The sequence below is a fragment of the Lepisma saccharinum genome, chromosome 27 (assembly GCF_977018435.1).
Source record: "Lepisma saccharinum chromosome 27, izLepSacc3.1, whole genome shotgun sequence".
Taxonomy (NCBI): domain Eukaryota; kingdom Metazoa; phylum Arthropoda; class Insecta; order Zygentoma; family Lepismatidae; genus Lepisma; species Lepisma saccharinum.
The window spans coordinates 19,434,159-19,460,753 of NC_139255.1; the positions used below are offsets into that span (position 1 = coordinate 19,434,159).

General features: G+C 40.2%; 1 protein-coding gene across 1 annotated transcript in view; it reads left to right on the forward strand.

Annotated features, from left to right (window-relative positions):
• Positions 1-26,595, forward strand: part of LOC145980182 (dipeptidase 1-like) — a 319,741-nt gene that overhangs the window by 240,470 nt on the left and 52,676 nt on the right. The window contains exon 7 of the mRNA XM_083113214.1: positions 15,694-15,763. Coding sequence (XP_082969340.1) covers positions 15,694-15,763 — 70 coding nt within the window. The remainder of the gene's footprint in view (positions 1-15,693; positions 15,764-26,595) is intronic.

Below are 26,595 nucleotides of genomic sequence, written 5' to 3' on the forward strand. Positions count from 1 at the left end.
CAGTTTTAAGTGTGGCCACAAGAGGGGCATATTTTTAACAAATTTATGGATAACAATCTCACAGAAGTGCCTTTTGTAAGTATAAACAAATCAATCTGAGAGGGTCATACTTTCTGAGGAAATTCCCGAGGGCATTTTCACAAAAATCTTAGATTAGACAAGATTCCACACTTGAACAAAAAGCTCATATGCTCATGTTAAGCTTGTTTTAAGTATAGCAAATCTGCTTGAGGAGGGGTTCATACTTTCTCGGGTTTATAGTACCGTAAATACAACTACTATTATATATGTGCATTTATTTATTAAAGTATAAGAACCAATTATAGGATAAGTGTCACACATATTTTACCATTCGGTAAAACTCACAAAAAACATAATAATATTTTTATTAATGCTTTTTTGCTTGTAGACGGCAATTGTTTATTAATTATAATAATTACAAAAAAATACTATCATTATCACTGTCACTGACGGAAGTGTCTCGAATATCACACATTCAAGCAAGAGCATTTTGCCTACTATGTACATTATAGTTATACATTATATTTACGCTTTTATGAACAAAAGTAATACAGAAATATTGATAACACCCTAGGGAACAACGTAATTTATTTCAATTTTATATAAACATTTTCACAGTTTAAAAATGGATAAAGTAGAGGTGGTGGACCCAAGAGTCACCTCCGTTAAAATAGTGTTAAAGGGCTTTTCAGTTTAATGTCTTCGCTGGAGCGATAAAATCTACCTCTGTTAATCACAATTCTGCAAGAGTAACCGCTTTGAATTGTCTTTTGAAACCACAATCTAATTTGAAAGCGGTTAGATCTGAAGCACGAATTCAACAAGCGTTGTAGCAAACAGGAACTTGTTTCTGTACATTCAAACTTGTCCTCTGTTCATCCATCTAATTAGCAACGAACCGTGGTAGAGCATGCCTTTTGCTTCTAGGACATTATGCAATTTTCATCTGGCCTGTGGCTTCCTAGTTTCTTTGATCTTTTGCGCCTACCTGTTGCTTTACAAACCGCTAATTGAGGTCTCCAAGATTGCTCTCAAGCAAGTCTTTGACTTTTATCTCAGCAACGTGGGAACAACAGGACGGGGGGTAAATTGGATGGTCCTTTGGATATGAAGATGGCGTGAATAAATAGAAGGTGAACACCAATTACTTAGTCGAGTAAACAAACAAGACCATTCGCAAACATTAATGAGAAACGATCTTATGTATTTCATAAATATGAAGAAACTAATTGACTGATTATGGATAATGAAGTGCTAATAATTCATAACTTGCTTGGATATGAACTCGAATTAAATTGTTGTGTGTGTACACCTTCTTAATTCAACAACCCCCAAGTATATGGTCAATCGAGTAAAGGTAAAGTTTCCCCATCTAGTAAGAAACAATTGGCAGAATTTCTTTAGGAACTTATCACCGTAATCTAGTGTTGTATATGAGAAATACAGTGCAGCAATTGTTTTTAAAAAAATATCGACAACCCCTCTTCTCTCGTACGAGTTCACAGTGGCGGCGATTAGAGGGCGTAGGAGGTAGGTGCTCCCCCTTCACTTTTTTGCCTCTTTTGCCTCCACACTATGGTCTTGTAATGGATAAGCCATGTCCACTAAGATAAAGTAAAATATCATCCCACCCCTATTCATTGCACCCAATCGTCGCTACTGTTGATAGCTATTGAGTCAGACACATTTAGTACTGAGAAAGATTTGCAATAAATGGAAAATCAGATAATGCACATCAAAATATTTTCCTTTAACTTTTTTTTTTCGAGTTGTGTGTGTTGAGACCTACCTACCTACCAAGGACTAGGGTTGCAGAAAGATATATGTATTTTGCATCAGCTCCTTCAATTACATAATATAATACTTACGGTGAGTCACATAATTATTCGGACAGATAAGATTTCTGAATATTTACTGACTTAGTCGTGATATAATACGATGATAAATGTGAGCACACTGTTAATTATCTTCAATTATGTTTAATATAATATATTAGTAAAATATTTTCATTAAACAAAACAAACATTTTTTGTGGGTTAAACAAAATTATTCGGACACATGGAAGGAGAAACAGGAAAAAACACTTGAAAAGCAACGAACAGAAATGTCAGTATCTGGTAGGCATCCCTTTCATTTTTGACACCTCGGATAAACGATTTGGCATACTTTCTACCAATTTTCTGGTGTACACTGGCGATATGTTGGCCCATTCATGTTGAAGTCTCTCCTTGAGGTCTGCCTTCGAGGTTATAGGTGTCTTCCTCACTTCTTTTTCCAACTTACACCAGAGGTGCTCAATGACGTTCAAGTCTGGAGACTGCGGTGGAGGATGGAGCACTTTTGGGCAGTTGTACAATAACCATTCTAGTCCTACGCGGGAAGTGTGCTTCGGGTCATTATCTTGATAAAACATAAAGTTACAAAGAATGCCCATCCTTTCAGCACTAGTCTTTAGATTTGACTTCAGAATGTCAAGGTAACGGTACCTGTCCATTGTCTGTTCGATGAAAGCCAATTTACCAACGCCTTGGGCCGACATGCAGCCCCAAACCATTACGTGACCACCCCCGTGCCTCACTGTTGCTTGCAAATTTTTCCCTCGGAGCTCCTCATTTGGTTTACGCCACACTGTTACCCTCCCATCTGACTCACAAATATTGAATTTACTCTCGTCAGTGAAAATTACCCGATTCCACCATGTCTGATCCTTTCCTAAGTGTTCCTTTGCGAACACCAGTCTTTTTGTCCTGTTTGGCTTACTTACAAATGGCTTTCTCCTGGCTACATGGCCATGATAGTTTGCCCTTCTGAGCACTCTTCGTATAGTTTCAGGATGACTATGCTTTCCACACTCCTCAGCTACCTCAGCACACACCATTGGAGCACTCATCTTTGTTTTTTTTTTTAAATTTTCCTCACGATTACTGTCTCTTCTCTGGGGGAAAAAATTCTTGGTCTCCCTGTATGACCGTGGGACTCGATCCTGTCTTCATCTTTAAATCGCTTATTAATATCTGCAACTGTACTTTTTTTTCATTTTCAACATTGAGGCAATTACATCGTAAGTTTTACCCTTAGCGTGGTGCCATATCACTAACTGACGTTGTTCAAATGAACTTTCCTTTCCTCTTCGCCCCATTTCTACATAGAAAATGTTCTTATATCACAACTTTGTTAAACAAAACGCGATCGTAATTGCTATAGAAACCTACAGGAAACCAGAGTTAATATATATGAACAGAGTATACATACATCAATCAATCCGTAAATCGAAATTGTCACTGTATTTCAAACTTACGTTAACATTTACTATGTGTCCGAATAATTTTGTGGCACTATTTTTGCAACGGTAGGGATTCATCCTTCGTTATATTGCTGCTGATCTTCGTTTTTTAACTTTTTATCGTCCAATTTTGTGCTAAACATGACATTTTTTAAACGAAAATCAACTTCAACGCTGTACACAGATTTCACTCTCTTCCCGCTCTTAAACGTTAGAAATTTACTGTGTGTCCGAATAATTATGTGACTCACTGTACATATAGTTCTACAAACAAGAGTCAATTCCACAATTGTGTGTAAATTTCATGCTCAGCAGCTTCAAACTATTACATACTGGTTACTTTCGTTGCCATGTTCCTTGAAATTCGTTTATATTTTTCCTATTTTTGTATTCCGTACCTCTATTTTCTTTCCGTTCACCTAGGTCATTTCTCCTACGTACTTTCAACCAAGGGAAAAGTAACTGTGAAAAACGCATTTCTGGTGGTCAATTCTAATATTTCAACTTTTCACTTCTTCAACTGTTTAATCCGGCCATGAAAAATAATTCATTATGCAAATTGTTTGCTTTGAAGAGGTTTCGAAAGACGAGATGCAATAGTTGAACCGTGTAGAGAACATCGTTCTCTTTACACAAAACTGGGTCTACGGAAATTAATTACGCGCTTAGCGTAAACGAAGTTTGAAAAATGCTTATGTTTGTAACGAATTCCTAATGCTGCTTTTCCTTTTCTCTCCCACTCTCGTTTTCAACACCATTTGCCTTTCTAGCTTCAAATGCTGACATAAAATGAAATTATGGTGCAGAGGCTTCGCTAGTACAACGGCAGTAAATTTGTAACGTTATTTGAACAGCGAATGTGGCTTAATTTTGGACCGCCGTTGTATCGTATCCAATTAGCGTTTCTAATTATCTGGCAGGAGTTATGACGTTGGAACGTTTACTTTTCCACACTGCACATCTAAGTTCGTAACCTTTTAATCGCGGGTGAAAAGCACAGAGTGCCTGCGTACTTCAAGCCAAAAGCTGTTAATTTCCTTTACAAGTTCGTGCTTGCTTGTTCGGTTTAAGAACAATGTGTTTACGTTCACTAGTATGAAAACTACTTGGTTCGTTTCTGGAATGGAATTCGAAATAGTCCAGCTATTGGAAACAAGTTCTTTGAAACGTGGAGGTGTGGCTCAAACAATGCTAACTTTATGAATATGATGTCGGTTCATCGCGTCGGGTAGAAATAAGCTGCAATACCACGGTTTCTAGAGATGTGTGAAAGTAGGCTTGCATGCATTACTGTAGATTGTCCGCCAAAATGTGGTTACGGTGATATCATCATTATGTTTACTAAAGGTCAGAAGCAGTAGTGCCAACTTTCATGAACTTGTGAGGAACGAGCCCAGTCAATAATTTGTCGTGTTGTTGTTGTTATCATTGTTGTTATTACATTTATTATCATGTTTTGCGGTGAATTGCTTATTGAAATCAGTAAATAACAGATTTGTTTTAAAAAATAAGTCAGGATGCACATTGATATCTTGATACCAGTACATGGTAGGGAGGATTTATAAGACTTTTTGGCAACTTTTAACTCGATTGTTTAGCCTGAAAAATGTTTCTTCAAAGTTGGAGCGCGTATTATGCTGGTGGGCCTCCTCGAATGGATAGTGGTACCACCATCGCCTTGTAATCAAATACTCTGGATACGATACCCGGTGGAGGCAGATAATGGTTCGGGCCCCAATTTGATCTACTGTTGGTCCAGTCCCAGTAAGCCTATTTGTGCATATAGTGAACGTAAAAACAGTTCCGTCAACTAAATTACCTGTCGTCTGTGACCTGTTGTTGCGAAGTACGATATGTTTCGTAGAAACGTTGAGACTGACTGCGCTATTGCACGGGTACTTCGAAAGTACAAGCAGTTCAAACTTTTACATAATTAATTGTTTTCCGATAGCCACCTGATAAATGGTCAAAATGGAAAATTTATCTAAACGGAACTTTGTATTTTCGTTACTTTTTTTCCTTTGATGACCACAGCGACGAGATTAACAACTAGTGAAATAACGCGCAGTTTTATTATTAACACTGCAGATCACTCGACTGTAATGTGTTGAGTGAAATAATTTATTATTTTTTGTTAACTGAACCAGAATACTTAAAAAAGGACATTCTCGCTATAAAACCAGAGAAATTGTGACAAATAATCGGTAAAAACGCTAATATTCTATGGATAACATTAGTGATCCGCGCAACCAATGACGAGAGTGTTAATAATGGTCAATATTTAAAAAAAATATATACATGAACATAAAATAAATACCTTTGGACACGAGGCTTCAGAAATGTTGATATTTTAAAATTTAAACAGACAGATTGGCAATCAGATCTCCCAGAAGGGATGGGTTATCTTTGAATTGGATGTATATTTCCTCAATACTTTTGCTTAATAACACTTATTAAAAATCAATTTTTGTAAGTGCATATTGTTGCTTTGCGTGTGTTAAAGGTTTTGATTTACTTTTGACTGACTTGAAATTTTACTATTGGGTTCATCGGGCAAGAAGAAAGGACGATAAAAAAGCACTGAAAAGTAGAAATTGGAAGGAAAAAGATATCATGCAGATGGTGTGTATGTTGCAGTTAAAGCTCTCGGTACTTGTCTAAGCAACATAAATGCCTTCATACTCTTCTAAGACCTCTCGTGGCAACAACACATATCCATATATATTGGAAGCTTATATGAATTATGTAATTATGTATGTAGTATTAGAGAGTATTGACAATTAAGTTCACACTGAAAATTAAAATGTATTGTGATACCTAAAAAGCACATTGAACCGGAGCGGTCCCTTGCCATTTCCGGCGAGACGGAACGGGAAGGTTCATGACATTTTCAAACCGGAACGCCGTTCCGGTCCGCTCCGATCCATTTCAAGCCCTGCACTGACATACAGGGTGTTTCACTCGCTCTCGGTCCCTGATTTTTGCTCATGAAAATCAAACTATTGGTCACATTGTAACTAAATTTGTTACGGACATATATTGGTGACGTCATAGCGAGTGCTGTTGGCATTGGAAGTTTGGCAAGTGGCGCCATCCTCTTGAAAATAGCCTTTGCTTTGAGTTGCAGTTTTAAGTCCAATTTATGCACAGTAAGACTAACCGGGACTGGACCTACAGTTTAAAGTGGAATCCGAACCACTTGTGCCTCCACCGGGTATCGAACCCGGGACCCCTTGATTACAAGGCAATGACGCTACCACTGCGCCATGGGGGAGGCCCTCTTGAAAATAGCCATTAAGGAGTTGCTCTTCATCCAACTTATTTACAAATTCGTGGAAGATTCACACCTACACTTCTGTATCCACTGTTCTGTCGAAAAAGATGGGGCCAATAATGCGGCGCCTTGATAAAACGCACCCCACCCCCAATTTTTTCATCATGATGAAGTTTTTCATGCACATTGCAAGGATTCTCAGTAGTCCAAAGCCGAATATTCTGGAAATTCACAACCCTACGGTCAGCCGAACCCGAACAAACACGAACCACTATCAGGTGCGTCACAACAGAAGGGGCAAGCACTCAGACTGAAAGCACACGTACGTACGATTGGCATTTAATGGCAGGCAGAATGGACCAGACGCACATGCATGCCCACGCAAGGACTAGAGAGACTGTGGCGCCATCTGAAATGACGTCACCATGCTTCTCATACACCAAGAAGGCATGTCTGTGGCAAATTTCTTGACATTAGATCAATAGTTTGATCTTTGCATGCGAAAATCAAGGGCCGAGAGCGAGAGAAACACCCTGTACCTGTTTCCTTGGTGGTAGTTGCCTTCAACCCCATCCACTGTGAATGTGGCAACGAAGTGTTCAAAGTCCCGCGAGCCCTGGCTGGTGAACAGATGGTGCCTCCAGCGTCTCTGGCAGTGCGTGGAAGATCACATGTAATCGTTGACAACGGCTTGCAACATACGAGTGGCGAGAATTGCATCAGTTTAAACTTTCTGGATTGTAATCAACTTTCTGAATGTTAGACTGAACGCGTTCTAGAGCCACTTGACAAACATAAAAACACACTCAGGTGAGGAGATAGTATCAGCTGGATTTTTTATAAATATAGTAGATATGAGTATTCCTAGCGTCGATCGGTTGGTTATTCTCCTTAACAAATTGGACACGTATAACATTTCATAATCGCTTATATTGTAACAATACTGAAGATGAGCAGAAACCAACTCTTTTCCCGTCACCCTATCGTCACAATAACACGTAGGTAAAGATAGATGGGAACGGGAAAGATGTGTGTCTGAATCGATCCCATGTAGAGTCACGACCAGTTTTGGGCCTCTTCCCAAACCTACCATCCTTCATGGAGACCTCTGATATTTAATATTTGTTATTTCGAAAAATCTGACTGGTTGTCAACGAGAGTCAAACATGGAGAAATGCCAGTATTATATCGACCTATCCATAACCTATAGTAGTACGAATATCATTTGTGGTAAATGACCGATAAGACAAAAAAATTGATAAACATAAGTTATTTTGATTTGTCTATTGTTAACATTATAAATGATACAGATATACAATTTTGTGTAATAAATTGTAATTCGAATGCTAATTAATTATGATATGGATTATCCCTACAAGTAAATTCCTTAAAAATCTATAACCAATAAACCAGGGGATGTGCCAATGTACGGATTAGTGCCCACGGTACATATCGCAGTTTCATAGCAAATATAGCTTCAATTGGTTAACATGTAATGAGACCATTTCGCTTACAAGTTTACTTGAAATGCCAACGGTCTTATATGATTAGGAGGAAATGCTCATTTGTGTTTGGGATGGGGAAAGAGGAATGATGCCTGGTATCTGAACCAGCCTTTCCTCGTATTCGCTAATCAATGTGTTCAAACAACAATACGTTGAGGTTTGATTTCAGGCACGAGGAAATTACTAATCGATGTTAGCCGAGTTAGCTCTTCTCTCTCGGAGTGATGGGGTTTTTATTGTCTGCGAAAACGAACTGGCATTCGATTACGAAGTCAATATTGACGAGAACGTTTCGTAGAAATTCAGGGAGAGGAAAACATATGTTGCATGTACTAAAGGGGTACTAATAACTAGTCTGAAAACTGATTAGCTGGAGGAAGAACGTTTTAGGAATGGAACAGTGAATTTAATGTTGAATTTGTAAGGTTTTAATACTTGTGTTATGTCGATGTCTACGTAAAAGGCTGTGTTTGTTTATTTTCAACTTGAGATCTCGGTAAGAGAATGAGCGAGTGAGAAACAACAACGGAGATTCGAAAAGGAACCGTGAAACTGATACAACCAACTAAAGGTAAAAATGACATCCACTCCCCTCCCTAATCATTACCGTCGCTTACCCTTCTATCTTAAATTAGCAATTATGCTTATTTGGAATTTAGGTGATCCAGCCAAAAGTGGGTGTCTGACTGCTTGATTGTGGTTTCATTTACTTCACTTTTCTGACACTTTTGGCTAATCGGAAAGATAAGGATGAGTGATGATATAATAAAGGCGCACTCACAAAGAAAACCAATGCCCAGGCCGGGATTCGAACCCGGGATCCCTCGCGAGGGTTGTCTGAATGCTGCGGGTTCAATGACCGAGGTGAGTTTTGTCAGGTGGGGACTGACTGGGATTCACTCAGTCTCAAATAAACGGGCACCTAGAAGCAACCCTGGGAAGTAAAAGCGACCTCAGAGTGTTGCTGATAACATCACCTTCACTAACGGCCGGGATTATGAGCGTGTAAGTCCCTAACTCTATGTCCCACCATATGTCTTCACGCAAGGTCTGGGTAACCAAAGCCTGTTCTGCGACTACAAATATTGATCATTCCATCGGCGATATGAGGCAGGTTCCGCAAATCGCACGAGTTTAATGCGTTAAACGAGTTATGATAACTGTCTGTTGCATAAGTGCTTCCGTGCGTCTCGTGCAAGAATGAGATTCGTCAAACGCATTGGCCAGGAGGCTGGGTTGTTCGCGAGAATCGTCTGCTACTTGCAGACAACGCGGGTTCATGATGGCTTCAAACTGCACTAGTTCGGAAAATGTATTATGTATGGCGATTTTAAGCAACACGCACAATATGAGTGTGCCTTAATTGTTCTTACAATGTGATTAAAATTAGTAACAGTAAAGTTTCCACCTTCCGCTATACGCCATGCGGAAACTTTCTCTAAACAAAGCGCTACGCCTGCGCTTTCGCCTAGAGCGTTCCATAAGTCTGTAAAATAACTGGTTTCACCAGATACACGAACCCAGTTATCTTCGTTGAATTCGTTCATTTTGTTAAGTCTTTCGGAACGCATCCATAGTATTCCTAAATGTCTGTTTCCTTTCGGCATGTAATTTGGTATTTTTCTGGCATCTTCAGAACATTCTGATTCCACATAAACTGATATTTTGGAATTTTTTCACTTTTAATTTTGTCTCATACGTTTACTCCAATTAAAGACCGCAAAAATCTCATTTGTGAAGAACCATTTATTCTAGCTTTATCATGGTGACGAAACGTCCAACATTCGCTACCATATGGAAGAGCCGATTTTTGAAATTATGTTATGGTATCCAATTTGAAATTAAAGATTTTAAAGAGGAAATAAAAAGCAGGATTAATTCAGGAAATGTGTGTTACTTTTCTCTTCATAAACTTATATCTTCTCGTATAATAAACTAAATGTTAAAATATACAAAACAGTAATTTTGCCTGTAGTATTATATGGGTGTCCGGAGAGGGACTGACAGTTTTTAACAGTGTGTTATTTTATTATGATAAGAAGTAGCTAGAACCTGAAGCACACATTTTGATGCAAACTAACCAAGTTTTGTTGGAAACAGTTGCAGCTCAGTTAAGCTCAACATGAGTTGGTGTTTAAGTTCACTTTATGCACAGTAAGGCTAATCGGGACTGGTCCTACGGTTTAAAGTGGAATTTGAACAACACTGTGCTTCCACCGGGTATCGAACCTGGGACCCCTTGATTACAAGGCGACGACGTTACCAATGCGCCATCGGGGAGGCCTAGTTCCACATAAGCTCCGTTTGTTGCACGGAGAATGTCCAGCCTGTATTCAATCTCCCTCCACGTGTTCTGTAGCATCTGAGGGGGTTACAGAAGCAAGGGCACTCCGAATACGGTCCTGCAGTTCTTGCAGATCATCAATTCATTGGCCAGAATACACCATGTCTTTGATGCAGCCCCAAAGAAAGAAGTCTAAAGGGGTAACATCAATCCTCTGCAGAATGGCAATAGGGAAGTGAGTATTTTCGGCTTGTCATTTGGTTTAATTGCATGCAACAACTGCACCTTGTTGTGCACCTTTTGTGCACGACTTCACTTCATGAACACCGGACCTTGGAATTCGTAGCTGCCTTCTCGACTTCCGTGGACTACGCGTGCTTTTTCTTGTACCGAAACCATTTTTGTTAGAGCGATACTAGTGCCGCCACCGCTAGTTGTACATGTATGAAATTTTGCTGAACCAAACTCACAAATGTACGTATTATTGCTTTTGCAATACTTTGTTAATATAATGCTGGGTGTGTTGAAATGTAATAACTTTTAGAAACTGTCAGTTACAATCCGGTCACCCTGTAATATATACATATTCATACATATGTATGTATGTACGAGGTATACTTATGCCGGCCCCGTGGCGGAGTGGTTAGCACATCGCTCTACGACGCCAGGGATACCGAGGTCGACTCACGACCTGGACATGGGTGTTTGTGAATATCAATTCATCAATTTCATCGTTTCATCACTTATCCCTATACAGGGTGTTAATTTTAACTTGACATATGAAAATAGCGGGAGTGATATGCATGTGAGGAAAATTTGGTTGAGGGGATAGGGGGAGGGGGCAGCATGCAACGAAGAAATTGGAAATACATCTGCTGGATTAATGCAGATGCCAAGGATAGGAGGGAAACAAAATAACGAACTGTGCCTGTGCCAGAAAAGTGAAGGGGTAGGGGATGTAAATCGTGTTTCCAGAACTCACGCGAAGAGTATGTTATCGCCACCGACGTTGTCGGATCAGCTGTGTTATCAGACGCCAGCCACACGTAAGGTACAAACTAGGCTATTTGACCTTGCGCTGAAGTCAGCTCTCTGTGCCCGTGTTTGCTTGGAGAAATAGGTGGTTATTGGGCGTGAGTGCTTCAGAAGGTTAGTTGACGTGCCCGTGTTCGAAGTGAGTGCAGGGTAAAAGTGCAGGTATACCTAGGACGATGGAGCTTGTATCTGTGGAAGACAGAATTGAAATGATATTCATGTATGGTGAATGTCGACAGAATGTGGACAATGCTGTCACCGAATATGCCAGACGCTATCCGAACAGAGTGCGTTCGCGGTCGACTTTCGCCAGGGTTGTCAAGCAATTTGCAACAGCAGAAAGCGTGTGTCCGCAACAAAGACGGCGTCGAAGAACTGTCACTGGGGAAAATAATGAAATCGCTGTATTAGCTGCAGTGGCGTATGATCCCCATTCCAGCACGCGTAACATAGCTCGCCAGAGTGGGATGTCCCATGTCAGTGTTTGGAACATACTCAAGAGGCACAAGTTTCACCCGTACCATGTGTCCCTGCACCAGGAACTTCATGGTGATGATTTCCGTGCACGGATGGTGTTTTGTGAATGGGCACATGGACAAATACATCGAAATCCGGCATTCTTTCGGGACGTTCTGTTCTCCGACGAAGCAACATTCACAAACCATGGCCAGGTTAACCGGCACAACATGCACTACTGGAGTGCCGACAACCCACACTGGTTGCGTGAAGTTGAACATCAACGCCCGTGGTCAGTGAACGTATGGTGTGGCATCATGGGTGACAAACTCATTGGTCCGTTTTTCATTGACGGTACATTGAATGGGCGAAAGTATCGCAATTTCTTGCAGGACGAACTACCGATATTGCTGGAGGATCTAAGCCTTGCACAGCGACAGGCCATGTGGTATCAGCATGATGGTTGTCCGGCGCATTATGCTGCCATAGCTCGGGAAGTATTAACGTGCAAGTTCCATCATCGCTGGATCGGACGACGTGGTCCTGTCAATTGGCCGGCTAGATCACCAAACCTTACTGCGCCAGATTTCTTTTTGTGGGTTTTTCTTAAAGGAATGGTGTATCAAACTGTACCCACAACGCGCAACGACATGATGCAACGAATACGAAATGCTTGCACACAAATTGATGCCGCCACACTTTTGCGTTGTGAACTGTCATTTCATGCAAGAATAAATAAATGCATCGTCGTTCATGGTCACCATTTCGACCATTTGCTTGGGTAAGGCATGTATGCCCACGCACCACCCCAACCCCACAGGTGAGAGGCAAGGGGACTCACTTGAAACAAGCACCCCACAGGTTCGAGGGTAATAGTATTTGCATTCCATCCTTCCCATCTCCTACACTTTTCTGGCATCCCTGAATACGTTTTTGTGTTTCCCTCATCTCCATGCCATCTACATTAATCCAGCAGATGTATTTCCACTTTCTTCGTTGCATGCTGCCCCCTCCCCCTATCCCCTCCGCACTCTTCTTTTGGTATTTCTTCCACTCTTTAATGACACCATCGACAGCAATGAAACTTTCCTCTGCATACGCCATTCTTCGTATTTTCGTGGGGGCCTGTTACCGTTTTTCCATGCACGACATTTACGTGTTTCCAAACATACACATGGCCATATCTTTTTTATTTCGCATGTTGTTGCACCCATGTCAAGCATAATTATTATTTATTTTGACTCCGCGAATCCCAAAATGAAACAAAATTCGGGGGTTCCTATTTGAAAAACACAATGCGCCCCCCTGCCCCCAGGGGGGCCTTGTGCGGGGGCTCATTTGTACGCCATTAACTTTCCCCCCCGACAAGGATCATGGTTTGTTAGGACCAAATTTTCCTCACATGCATATCACTCCCGCTATTTTGATATGTCAAGTTAAAATTAACACCCTGTATATTAGTAATTAGCCAAAAGTGGCAGAAAAGCGAAGTAAAATAAACGAAATCAATACATCATTAAGCATGTAGCCTATACCTATATATACAGGGTTAGTCAAAAGTATCGGGACAGGCCAGTAATAACGAGATGCGTGGACGGAGCAAAATCACATGTTGCAAGTGGGTATTGGTGCGGAAACTGCATTGAATAGGGGTGTGGCCATCATGGGAGCCATCTTGGATTCCGCCATATTGGATATCACACAATATTTTCAAATGGAAAGGGGTATGTATGACACATCAATTTAGGCTAGAATTGTCCCACAAACGACAATCCGAACTCATTTTTGACCTATCGCCATTCCTGGAAGAGACAGGGTGTGCTACGTTTGACTGCAAAAATTTAGATTTGTCTGAGAGAGACGTTTGGACGGAGGAAAATCACATGTTGCAAATTAATATTGGTGTGGAAACTGCAATGAATGGGGGTGTGGTCATCATGGCAGCCATCTTGGATTCCGCCATATTGGATATCACACAATATTTTCAAATGGAAAGGGGTATGTATGACACATCAATTTAGGCTAGAATCGTCCCACAAACGACAATCCGAACTCAGTTTGGACCTATTGCCATTCGTGGAAGAGATAGGGATGGTGTGCTACGTTTGACTGCAAAAAAATGAGATTGGTCTGAAATTATTGTTTACTGTATTCCTGTGGGTAACTGTACACTGGAAGTTACGGAGAGCATGAACAAGAAAACATGACATTGAGTTACAGAATGCATCAAAGCAAGGGCTCAAACTGCTTCCCGTCGACTGTCTGACAATATGCCAACCGATCGTAAAAACTGCAAAGTGCACATTGCAGCATATCCCGAGAAAGTCCTCTTGTTTCGTCCACAATGCGATTCCGTAGATCATTCAGGGAGTGTGGTTTGGTGCGAAACACGTTGTCCTTCGTGTGCCCCCATAGAAAGTAATCCAGGGGTGATAGATCTGGAGATCTTGCAGGCCATTCGATCATACCTCGTCTTCCAATCCATCGTTGTGGAAAGGTTTCATGTAAGTATTGTCGAACATCCCGTCCATAGTGTGGCGGCGCTCCGTCCTGTTGGAACCAAACACGATTAAAGTCCTGTGTGGACACTTGGATGGCAGGGACAATCTGTTCACGAAGCACTGTCAAATACTTCTCACCTGTCAGATTGCCGTCAATGAAGAAAGGGCCAAGAATGATGCCTCCCATCATTCCTACCCAAACATTCAGTTTCTGTGGATACTGCGTATGATGTTCCATCATCCAATGAGGGTTTTCATCGCTCCAATAGTGACAGTTATGTCGGTTCACCTGCCCGTTTAACATAAATGTCGCTTCATCAGAGAATACAATGTCATTGAGGTGAATACTATCGTTATCTACATTTCGCATCATTACTTCGCAAAATTCAATACGGCGATCAAAATCATCTTCCATCAGTTCGTGCACTAAACTCACTTTGTAGGGTTTAAACTTACTGCGCACTAAAATTCGTTGCACTGAACTCTGGGAAATGTTCAGCTTGTTGGCAACGCTGGTTGTCGATGTATGCGGATTTTCCACAAAAGATTGTAACACATCTAAAGAAACTGCCTCGTTGCTACACGATTTCGTCCAAACGTCTCTCTCAGACAAATCTAATTTTTTGCAGTCAAACGTAGCACACCCTGTCTCTTCCAGGAATGGCGATAGGTCAAAAATGAGTTCGGATTGTCGTTTGTGGGACAATTCTAGCCTAAATTGATGTGTCATACATACCCCTTTCCATTTGAAAATATTGTGTGATATCCAATATGGCGGAATCCAAGATGGCTGCCATGATGACCACACCCCCATTCATTGCAGTTTCCACACCAATATTAATTTGCAACATGTGATTTTCCTCCGTCCAAACGTCTCTCTCAGACAAATCTAATTTTTTGCAGTCAAACGTAGCACACCCTGTCTCTTCCAGGAATGGCGATAGGTCAAAAATGAGTTCGGATTGTCGTTTGTGGGACAATTCTAGCCTAAATTGATGTGTCATACATACCCCTTTCCATTTGAAAATATTGTGTGATATCCAATATGGCGGAATCCAAGATGGCTGCCATGATGGCCACACCCCTATTCAATGCAGTTTCCGCACCAATACCCACTTGCAACATGTGATTTTGCTCCGTCCATGCATCTCGTTATTACTGGCCTGTCCCGATACTTTTGACTAACCCTGTATGTAATAAGATGTGTTATTTTTACACGAATTAATATGTTAACTTGTTTGTCAGTGTAGTTTTGTAAAGAGTTCATTATAATATTACTTCTTTAGTCTAACATAAACCTTGTACAACTTGCTCATTGCTTCGCTCCTTGTTAGGGCAGACTGCTCCACAGTGGATGCTCCAGGACAGATTCCGGACCACGGAGGCCTCACGGACTTTGGGAAGGTAGGTGAACGCTCCACTCAGTTCTCACTGTTCCTCGTTCTTACTTGACTAAATAGCATGTTATCGTCTTGTTTTATTGCACATTTTTTTTCAAATACAATAAGAACAATAGCTATTAATTAACATGTAAGATGTGTATTATAAATTCTCCTTTAACAGAAACAATTTAATAAATAAAGTGTTTTCGATTTCAATTCCTGTCACAGGTCTCTAAAGTGCCAAATCGATTGTACAAACGAAAACGCATTTAAGGTAATTTAATAATTATTTCTAGCTTCGTAAAGAACTGCATTATATTCGCAATATAAGAGAAGCAATTCGAAATGCCTGGTACCTACTGAAATCACAGATCAATGCAATTTCTGAAACAACATACATTTTATTAATCAGAAAACAATTGCTTGTTTATCATGTGCATAGATTAAATTCTCCGAAGAATATATTGTTTTAATTTATGAATAGGGGCGAAATTTTTATCTCCTTACATAATCTCAAGCTGACTTTGTATACAGTAGAACCTTGTTTATCAGCATGTCAATTATCGTCAACGTCAGTTATCTGCACACTCAAAAAACAAGTACAGTACTGTAATTTATTCATGTACTGTACGTATATTACGAGTGTTTTATCATTTTCTAAGGGTTCGATACTCGGTGGAGGTACATAGTAGTTCGGATCCCACTTTAAACTGTGGGTCCAGTCCCGATTAGCCTTACTGTGCATAAAGTGGAGTAAAAACACGAAATAAACCAATCAACCAATCATTTTCTATTTTTTTGTTTTATTGTAGTGTGTACTGTACTGTACATAAAAAAAACCTGTACTGTACGTGTTTTTCTTTGTTAAATAATCACATGTTTCATTACGCGCAAAAATCGTTATCCGCATAACATTCGGTCCCAATTAATGCGGATAAACGACTTTCCACCATTTGATTTTGCAAATCACGTGTGATGTAAAGAATCGTCTAATTTCATTAACTGGACAATGACTATCCTTTACTCTTCAGCCGATCATACGTACTATGTAACCTTTGTTAACAGCTTCGTTTTATTTCATATCATATTATTTGGATCCGTGAAATGACAAAACCTCAATTAATTTCTCATTTACAGAATCTACTGAACAGCAGAATTGCCGACAGTTTAAATCAATTAAAACTGGATATGCAAGAACGCACAATCCACATACGGTGAACCGTTGTCTCCAACATCTGTTATTTACATTATTATCATTTTCATTTTATAATCCCTGATCCCTCATTTTTGCTTTTTTTTCTCTGTTGTCTATATCTCACTCCATCTCCTTCTCTCACTCACTTTTCTTCTTTCTCTTTCTCCCTTCCTTACTATGCCTCCCTCTCTCACATGCACTACGTCTCTCTCTCTCTCTCTCTCTCTCTCTCACTCCCTCTCTCTCTCACACACTTTCCTTCGATCTCTAACTCCTATCCTTTATATGCTTATTTCCCATTTTCCTATAATTTTCCTTCTATCTATTTCTCCTTTCCTTTCTATTCATCTATCTCTCTCTCTGTCTCTCTCATCTTCCTTCTGTCTCTTTCTCCTTTTCTTTCTATTACACCCTTTCTCTATCTCTCTCTAATTTTCCTTCTATCTCTTTTACCTCTCTATTATATTCCTCTCTCTCTTTTTTTCTCTCTCTCTCTGTCGTCTATCCTTTCCGCTGTTACACTACCTTTTCTCTTCCCCTTCTCTCCATCCCCCTTGCTCTGTAACAATATAACAATCAATAACCCTTGTTTGCTGAGGTATCAGCCTCCAGACTTTCGTATTTCAAATATTCCTTCTGGTTTCTAACAGCAATCTTACTCTTGTGATCTATTTACGTTTTCTTCGACGTCTCGTGACAAAGGTTGTGGGAGGCGGTGGTGGGGCAACCTTTCATCGGTGTTAAATATCCCTCTGCAAGACACAAATTAATTGTGTCAAGAAAGAGGAATGTTCGAGGAAAGAATAGGCACATTATGGATGTATTTGGTTTACGGTTCATTGAATTGCTATATTATACTTTTCCGCAACTTTCTGCTTATCGTAAAGATAGGGCAAATGGTGATAAGATAAATTTGATGAGAGGATGTTCAGAACCGCACACACAGAGGAGCCTCACACAGGATTGTATTGACTGTGAGTCCAGAGGCCAGAGCCTCGTTAGTCTGCAAAGCAAAGTGCAGCACACTATAATATACTCTACCACTGTGGGGCCTCTCCGATGGCGTAATGGTTGCGTAGTCGCCTTGTAATCAAGGGATACAAACTGCAGATCTAGTCCCGATTAGCCTTACTGTGCATAAAGTGGACTTAAAACACCAAACCAATCAATTAACTCTGTCCCTGGAATCTGTGGACCAAGTCCGCGTATGACGGTAGACAAGAGGAGAAGGAGTTAATGGATCTAAGCAGTACGTGTTGCTACTATAGGTCTTTTCAGTTCTTACGGCGGGTGCTCTAGAAGCTGGCAAGGAGAGTGCGAAGCGGGGAAGCGACCAATCCAGCGCGATACAAAACGCAGCAGTCTGTAGAACGATACAAACGTAGTACTTATATCCTCCACGTCGTATCTCTCGGCGCCACCGCTGTTGTTTGGTTGGTCTGCGGTGGATTACCCGCTCCCCACTTCCCTTGCCAGCTTCTAGAGCGCCCGCCGTAAGAACTGAAAAGACCTATAACATCTGGTAGCTTCATGCACTCACTTCCCGTGTCACGCGTTCATTGGTTCAGCCCTCTCTCGTGTCACTTCTTGCGCAGAGACTTCTTTTCGTTCTCTTGCTCCAGAGATCCCCGAAATAGAGTACACATGAGTTTGGAAAACCAATTTCTCAATCCCAAGTGTGAAACAATAAACCATTAAAAACCTCATCCGACGATTGCGATGTCTCTATAATCATCTATTGTTCTCAAAAGCTGAAGTGTTCATAGAATACCACGTGTGTAAACTGTCTAGCAAAAAAAAGGCGTAGGACATGCGAGCAGAGTGGTTTTACTCTACGTTATGAAACAAGTTGAAATCACACATTTGGGCATGCAATGTTTGACCGACCAGATTAGTGTATTACACCCAAGTGGAAAGTTTTTTTGACCACGGCTTGTAACTTCTAAACAGCCAGCGATGAAGAGTTCATAGTTCAACGACTAAATCCCTTAAAATGGGTTCACGGGGGTTAGGAGATAATTCCAGAACTCTTCTTCATCTTCTATCCCAGAGACATCTCTTAGCTGTATTTTACAAGCAGCTGGTGGTTTTTGGTTCAATTGCACCAGTTAATGTTAAGAACTTCTCTGTAGTTTTTTTGAAACTAAAACTCATTTAAATATCAAGATAACTTTTCAAACGAAGGTTCCGTGTACACTATTTAGAATTTTTCATAGTGCAGGGTGATTCAAAAGTCCCTTAACACCCCCCCCCCCCCTCCTTAGAAATGTAAAGGAGTTAGACTGGTTTCAAATGGCTATGATAGAAACAGGTTAGGCCTAGGGGGAACCATATTAGTGTTTTCTAAGCGGACATCCGCCCTATTGAATTCAACTTAAAATTTGTAAGTGTGAAGTGGATAATACCAAATCAGGCTACAAAATCACTAGAAATACAATAGCGAAGGCTTCTTCGACGTATCCTTAACCAGTAAAATGTTATTCATGAATGTTTGTACCCATTTCCTCCTCTGGAAGGTGTCAGAAAAAAGCATTAAAATGCGTCAGCATTGCATCGAGATCATACTGACGTCTAGGGTGAGAAGTCCACGTATCGTTACATTTGATTTTAATCAGATATATCCACGCAGAGTTTAGCATTATGAAAAATTGTCACGAACAATTGCAGTGTGACGCTTCCATTGGAATGAAAAGTTCTTCAAAGTTACAAAGGTAATGTTTATGGGAAAGTTAATAAACAAAATATGGAACATTTGTCATCTGATAACTCACTTTGAAAAAAAAAGCTGTCTCAACGTTCCCATAGTGTTGTGGCGCTCCGTCCTGTTGAAAAAATCTGGAAATAATACATTGTTGTGTAAGCAAGAATGAAAAAACCTGTTCACTAAACAAATCAAAGTAACCCTCAGAATTTAAGGTTACGTAGATGAAAAATGAGCCAACTAATCGCATTCCATACACCACATCACACCATTAAGTTACCAGCACGAACCATTCGACTGCGATCTGTCCAATTTTGTAGGGTGTATTAAGAGACTTTGGAATCGCCCTGTACAGGGCTTTCATTGGTCATTGTGCCGATCGAACGAGTGCCCATGTAGCGGTTGGAACCGCCTCGCTTGTCGGCGAAATCTGATGGACCTAATCCCTCAACTCAAGTGCATCATTTTAATTAAAATATTTCACAATTACACGTAAAATAGTCATTATATTTCGTAACTAAAGATGACGGAAATATCTTCCATGTACTTCCACACATTTATCACAACTTTGGATAGCCGGCCCCGTGTCGCAGTGGTTAGCACATCGCGCTACGGCGCCAGGGGTCCCAGGTTCGAATCATGGCCTGGACATGGTTGTTTGTGAGTGTCAATTCATCAATTCCATCGTATCATCACACATCCTATCTTCTCAAATTAGCCAAAAGTGGCTCAAAAAGCGAAGTAAAATAAAGCATATCGATCAAATCAATCAATCACAAATTTTGAGAATGTTTTCTTAAAGATCACACTTCATCACGAGTCTGTTTTTACATATAAATCGTACATGAAAATTCCTTGTTCCACAGTGTATGCTGCGGCATTATAACCACTAATAACATTTATGAACACTCAAAACTTCTCTGTCTCACCTTAGCGCCGGCCTCCGTGGCGTAATGGTTTTCACAGCGCACTACGACGCTAGGGGTCCTGGGTTAAAATTCCCGCCCTGTGCATGGGCGATCTTTGTGAGGGGCCCTTCATCAAGTTCATCCCATTATCACTCATCCACCTCGCAATTAGTCACAAGTTGCAGAAATGCGATGTAAAATAAGCCAAATCAAAGAGAGAGAGAGAGAGAGAGAGAGAGAGAGAGAGAGAGAGAGAGAGAGAGAGAGAGAGAGAGAGAGAGAGAGATGGTCACATTCCGACATCTGTTCTCGATTACATGTAGTTTATCAGTTGATCGCAGTTTTTCGCACTGTGCTTACCGAAGAGAAACGTGACGAAGCAAAATCTGCCAAATGCGCTATGTGCTTAAGTTCTGGATATATGCAAACGGTAAGGTTCTAGCCACTAGACTGACACGTCTTCTAGTGGCCCGATAACTAAATAAATTTACTGCATATCACTTTCCAAAAAAGAATACTATAACTTGAATATGACACAGAAATAGCAATGAAAAGTGATACGTATTTTAAGATAGTTTCCAAAAATGTGCCTCATAGCTACTCATAATCTTCTGTAACTCCAGTATCTACAAGTTCCATTTTCAACATGTCTATTCTCAAGCAAATACATTCGTTAGGTAAATCCCTTATTGGCTCTATTACCCTTACAAAAGTACATGCAAAGAAACATGAGCAGTGCAAAATTATTGCAAAAAGTCTCGAGCTCGTTCCATGTTGATTCCCTTGTCGTAGTAACAGATCAAAGACTGTTTCAAAAGGACGAATCAGCAACAATACTTCATCTTCTTCTTTAATTTGTATTTATAGACAACAGAATTTAGTAAATGTCAAAAGTAGTGGTATCTGTCATCAAGGAAATAATTACAAGTAACTCAATTGGTATGTATATGTTTATGTATGTATTGATTGACTGATTGATTGAATTGTTGTTTTAAGTCAACTTTATGCACAGAAAGGTTAATCGGTACTGGAACTACAGTTTGAAGAGGGATCTGAACCACTATGTGTCTGCACCGGTGGTATCGAACCTGGGACCCTTTAATTACAAGGCGACGACGATGTATACGTATATATATACACACACACACAAACACACACACCCTCCACCACACCACACTCACCCACATATGCGGGGCGATTAAAAAAATATCACTATATTGGAAATGGAAAATTTGCTTAAGGAAGGAACCTAATGACATTAATTTATTCGTGTTTAGTGAGTTATACAGAATGTTTAGTGCGTGACCGTCTATGCAAACATGGGTGTTACAATGAACTTAGACGGTGAGTTGAACATACATACATTTCCCATACAGTGACACACACATATATTGCTGAGAGAACTATGGAGACTGTTCTCTCCAAAATATATACAAACACACCCACACACATAATTTAATGTCCAATGTTTGTGAAAATAATTTTTCTTTCCTACAATACAACTATTATGAAATGCCAAGGAATGTTTAAACCTTCATAATGTGTTCCAGAGCTTTATCCTTTGATACTTCTCTATTTCCAACACTTGCAGCCTCATTTACCGTCTTCCATCGTTGACATGATGAGTTCCAATTGAAGCTAGTGTCGCCGGCGCGTTTCACATTTCACTGGAGAAGCCGCCTAAGGCAATTATTCTCTCGAACGTCAAACATCAAATGACACGGATGACACTTTCAACATTTTTTCCCGGATTACAGCGAGACATTGTCAATTACTTCCCATCAATTAGGAGAACAGCTGGTCTTATATGTCATTCTACATCCATTTAGTTGATAGCTACACGATTAGGCTTTCCATGCTATATTTTTCAAGCATGCTGACGTTGTTGATTGTTTTCTCGCAGCTAACAGGGACCTCTCATCTGACACAGTGCTTTAATGTAGAAGTCAGTTTAACGTTGATAACGAATGCCCTGGTGCAATGGCTGTTTCAGCCCGTAGATGACGTTTATGTATAATATGTCATCAGGAACGACCGGAAAAGATTCTGTATATCCATTAACTAAAAACTCCAACATTGTTATCGTTGTGAATATCTCGATAATAAATTGAAAATAGACAGGTAAAGGTACACATAGCATCCCCGATGTCGTAGCGCGATGGGCTCACCATTCCGCCACGAAGATCGGCGACTGAAATTCTCGCACAGAGGAAATGCATGAATTTACATTCCTGCTTTTAAGGGGAAGATGCATCTATGTACACCATTGTAAAAAGCCTGCTCCCGTGGCGGAGTGGTTAGCACATCACGCTACGACACCAGGGATGCTATGTGTACCTTTACCTTTCTATACCTGTACCAGCTACGGGTCCCGGGTTTCAATCCCGGCGTGGGCATGGTTGTTTGTGAGTGTTCATTCGTCAATTTCGTCCTATCATCACTCATCCCTGTCTCTGCAATTAGCCAAAAGCGTTACAAAAGCGAAGTAAAATAAGGAAAATAAATCAATAAAAATCAAACAACATTGTAAAAAGTAAGTACAAGAAAACATTACATTAAAAGTGAACATTCATTCAATTACACAAATATATTTCCTCGGCATACATTGGAGAGAGAGAGAGAGAGAGGGGGGGGGGAATCAAAAGTATAGTATTTGCATAATTGTGTGACTGTGATGCTGACCTTGTACTTGGTGACCTACAAGTTCTGACGTAGCACGTGAAGCAAGATTTTCTGCGAGGGTTTTGTTAGTACAAGATATTGACAAGAGACACTCAACTGTGTACTCCTCCAAAAAAAAATCATTAAAATGCCCCCGAAATAGAATTTTAAATGCACCCTTTAGTTTACCTCTCTTCTGTAACTAATTAGGTGGGTAGTTAAATAACAAGTAAAAGAGAAGACGTAAACTGAGGCCTTGGAACCAAAATTAAACTTACCCCAAAAAATTGTTACAATAGTTATTTTGTTTGAAGGTAATGACGTGTTTTTGCACAGTCGCCTCAGTCTCGTAAAAGAGAACCGCAAATCGGGACAACCCAATTGATTAAACTAAAAAGAATGCCAACAGTATTTATGCGAGGTGATGCTATTTTCTTAAAAAGGGCACTTTAACCTGGAAGAGAAGTTGATTGTTCGTTCCGTGTCCAAATGCGTACAATTCAAATTACGTGACTTACAACTAGCACGATCAGTAACCAACTTAATTCGTTTGTTGTCAAAGCTTTAACCGTTTAATCAAAGTAGAGATTGATGGTCGATAACTGTACGTAAGTCTCGACAATTCTAATTACCAAAGTTTAATCAAGAGTATAGTTTCTAGGACAATTAGGTAACAACAATTTATGGTTTGCGACACGTGGTCAAGTTTTATTATAATAGCCCCGCAACGAAGAATGACTATTGTTTCCCAACATCAAATACAACTATATAACAACAATTAGATGAACCGGCGTCCATTCAATAGTTCAACCTTTCACGAAATTATAACAATAGATTCGATCTCTCTTAAAATTACTTCCAAGTGAAATGACATCAACGTGTTCCATGTTAAACCATTACTAAATTGGCAATATATTAGATTAGCAGCGATTTCTATAAAAATGTTTCTTCTTTTATACTATGAAGACCTAATCATGAATCTTTGGCCTTTAAACAACATTATGCAAAATCTCAATTCTTTGGTGCACTTACAAGGTATTTCTAAGGTACGTTGCGTATCAATTTCTTCCCAATATAGCCGCACGAAATTACGTAAGTGCATTTTAATTCCTTTTACAGACTCGTAGCGAACATGTTGCCTCAATAATTACAAAACGTAACACTACGATAATGCTGTACACGTGTGGTTCGCCAAATTAGGCAAAAGTGGGCAAAAAGGGGAGCAAAACGTCGCACCACGTCACTCTGGGTCAACCGTGAGGATTTTTATCTTGACAGTTGCGAAGAAAAAAATGCAACCCTTTCGTTCGCACTCCTTCCAATAATTCTTTATAATTCACACGTGCAAATAATTCATCATGACTATGTACATTCCCCAATAACACTTCGTTATTCACTACCAACAATCACGAAAAGTACATACCTCAGCGACAAGCCGTTCACTGCGTGGTTCCCTTGAACAATCGTAACGTCAAAACTCAATCATCCTCTCTCAAAGCGTTGTTTTGGTCAAACACGTTCCTTCTCAAAACGACGTCCATACGTTGCAGCAGCGAAGAAAAGGCGAAATAGTTCAAACTTCGTCTTCCATTTGACGAACTTGCGATCGTTCCACCGTCAGCATTTTAACAAGACTTCACGCGATGTAACTTCGTGACGACAGCTTCTTTTCTTCCCTCACACATCGTCGATTACGCTCGTCTAGTTCGTAGTCCACTTCGAGAAAACAGGAATCTAAGTGGGTAACAGTCAAACACTTCGATAGTCCCAATATCTCGTTGATTCCTTCTCAACAGCAGCAACTCTCACGTATTCGTCGCAATACAGTTTCGAAGAACTTCTTCGACGTGATCCGAGAGTGCTAGTTAAAGGCAGGAACAGTTCTCGAAGGTCGAGCAAGAGGAAGAGGAAGTATATCGTGACCAACGTGTCCTGTGTTCTTCCGAGCTGAGACTGTTTCCCAAAACTACTGCTGTGTCTATGCGTAATCGCGGAAACAAGTGATGAAGCTGAGGGCCTCTAGCGGCGATTCAGACAACTATAAACTTAACAAAAGACAGACGCAATGCGTACCGAAGCAATGAGGAAAACTGAGGTTTTTCACGCGGTAATATAGCGTAATGCTTCTATTATTAATCCGCGTAGAAAAATGTCACACTTCTAAATTGTCGCGCTTAAAGAATCTCGTCCAGTTTTTCCAAATCGATTAACATTAAAATGAGGTAGCCAGTTTGCGGACAAGATTATCCCAGCGGAAGAAAACATAGCTGGGGCAAGTGGACAGAAATAGAGAGACAGAGTCATCTAGTGAGAGAGAGAGAGAGAGAGAGAGAGAGAGGAAGAAGAGGACAGAACGGTGCCGAATTTCATTTGTCCCAACCGCAGAATGAGGCCGGGTTGAACCGTTTCATTAAGTGCTCTGGTGGTATTGATCTGTTACGTGCGTTACATGGACAGAAGTTAACATCGCCGCGGGTGGAACAACCGGCTGCCTCTGTCCTAGTAATTGGGTTGGGTATACCCACCGCTTTAAAAAGTAAATACGGACAATGAACCTTTGTCGGCCTAAACCGGACATATTAACCTATCCTGAAGTCGGTCTTCTCTCAGACGTGTTCCTCTGAATTTTGGGGAAGGGCAATAAAGCCAGATGTAACAAGGTTCCCTTGGAGATGTGGATAAATTATTTCGCCCTGGACGATGTACATATTGCAGCAATATAACGATGCGCAGGCGAACTTCCTCTGTTATTAGATTTACCCTAACAAAGAGGTAATTCCCTGCGAAAACAGTTAGTGCGTCATAGTTGTGAAAGCACCTACAATTTTTGTCATGTAATTTCACTAACCTAGAGAGTTCTCAATGAGGACTTGTGATAACATCACGATTGTATGTACAACAGCGCAGAACAAATACATGGCAAGGAAACATAAATATTAAACGCAAAAAGCGTTAAAATTATATATGTCTGGAACAACAATGTTGTCAAACAAATTAGAACCAATTCGAAAAGGAATACACAAATATCAATATCTTAAATTTATTTTAGCTTGACAAAATAAAACAGTGTCTCATTGAAATATTTTTTTGAATTTTTTCTGGCAGCGAATGGTGAAGATGTTTTCTCGTAATACCAACAAGGTGATTTCCGGAAAGGCTTCCGAGCTCTCACGAGCTAACGTCACTCTCGTCTTCAATCCCTGAAGATGAGAATGACGTTAGCTCTCGAAAGTTCGGAAGGCTAACCTTGTTGATATCCCCAGATAACATCTTCATCAAAGTTTGTCATTGTCTGTAGAAATACGATTTAGTGTGTAGTTTGTGGAAATATTTACATCATGAGCTGACATTACTTTCATATTATCTCAGATTACACTTACAATACTGAG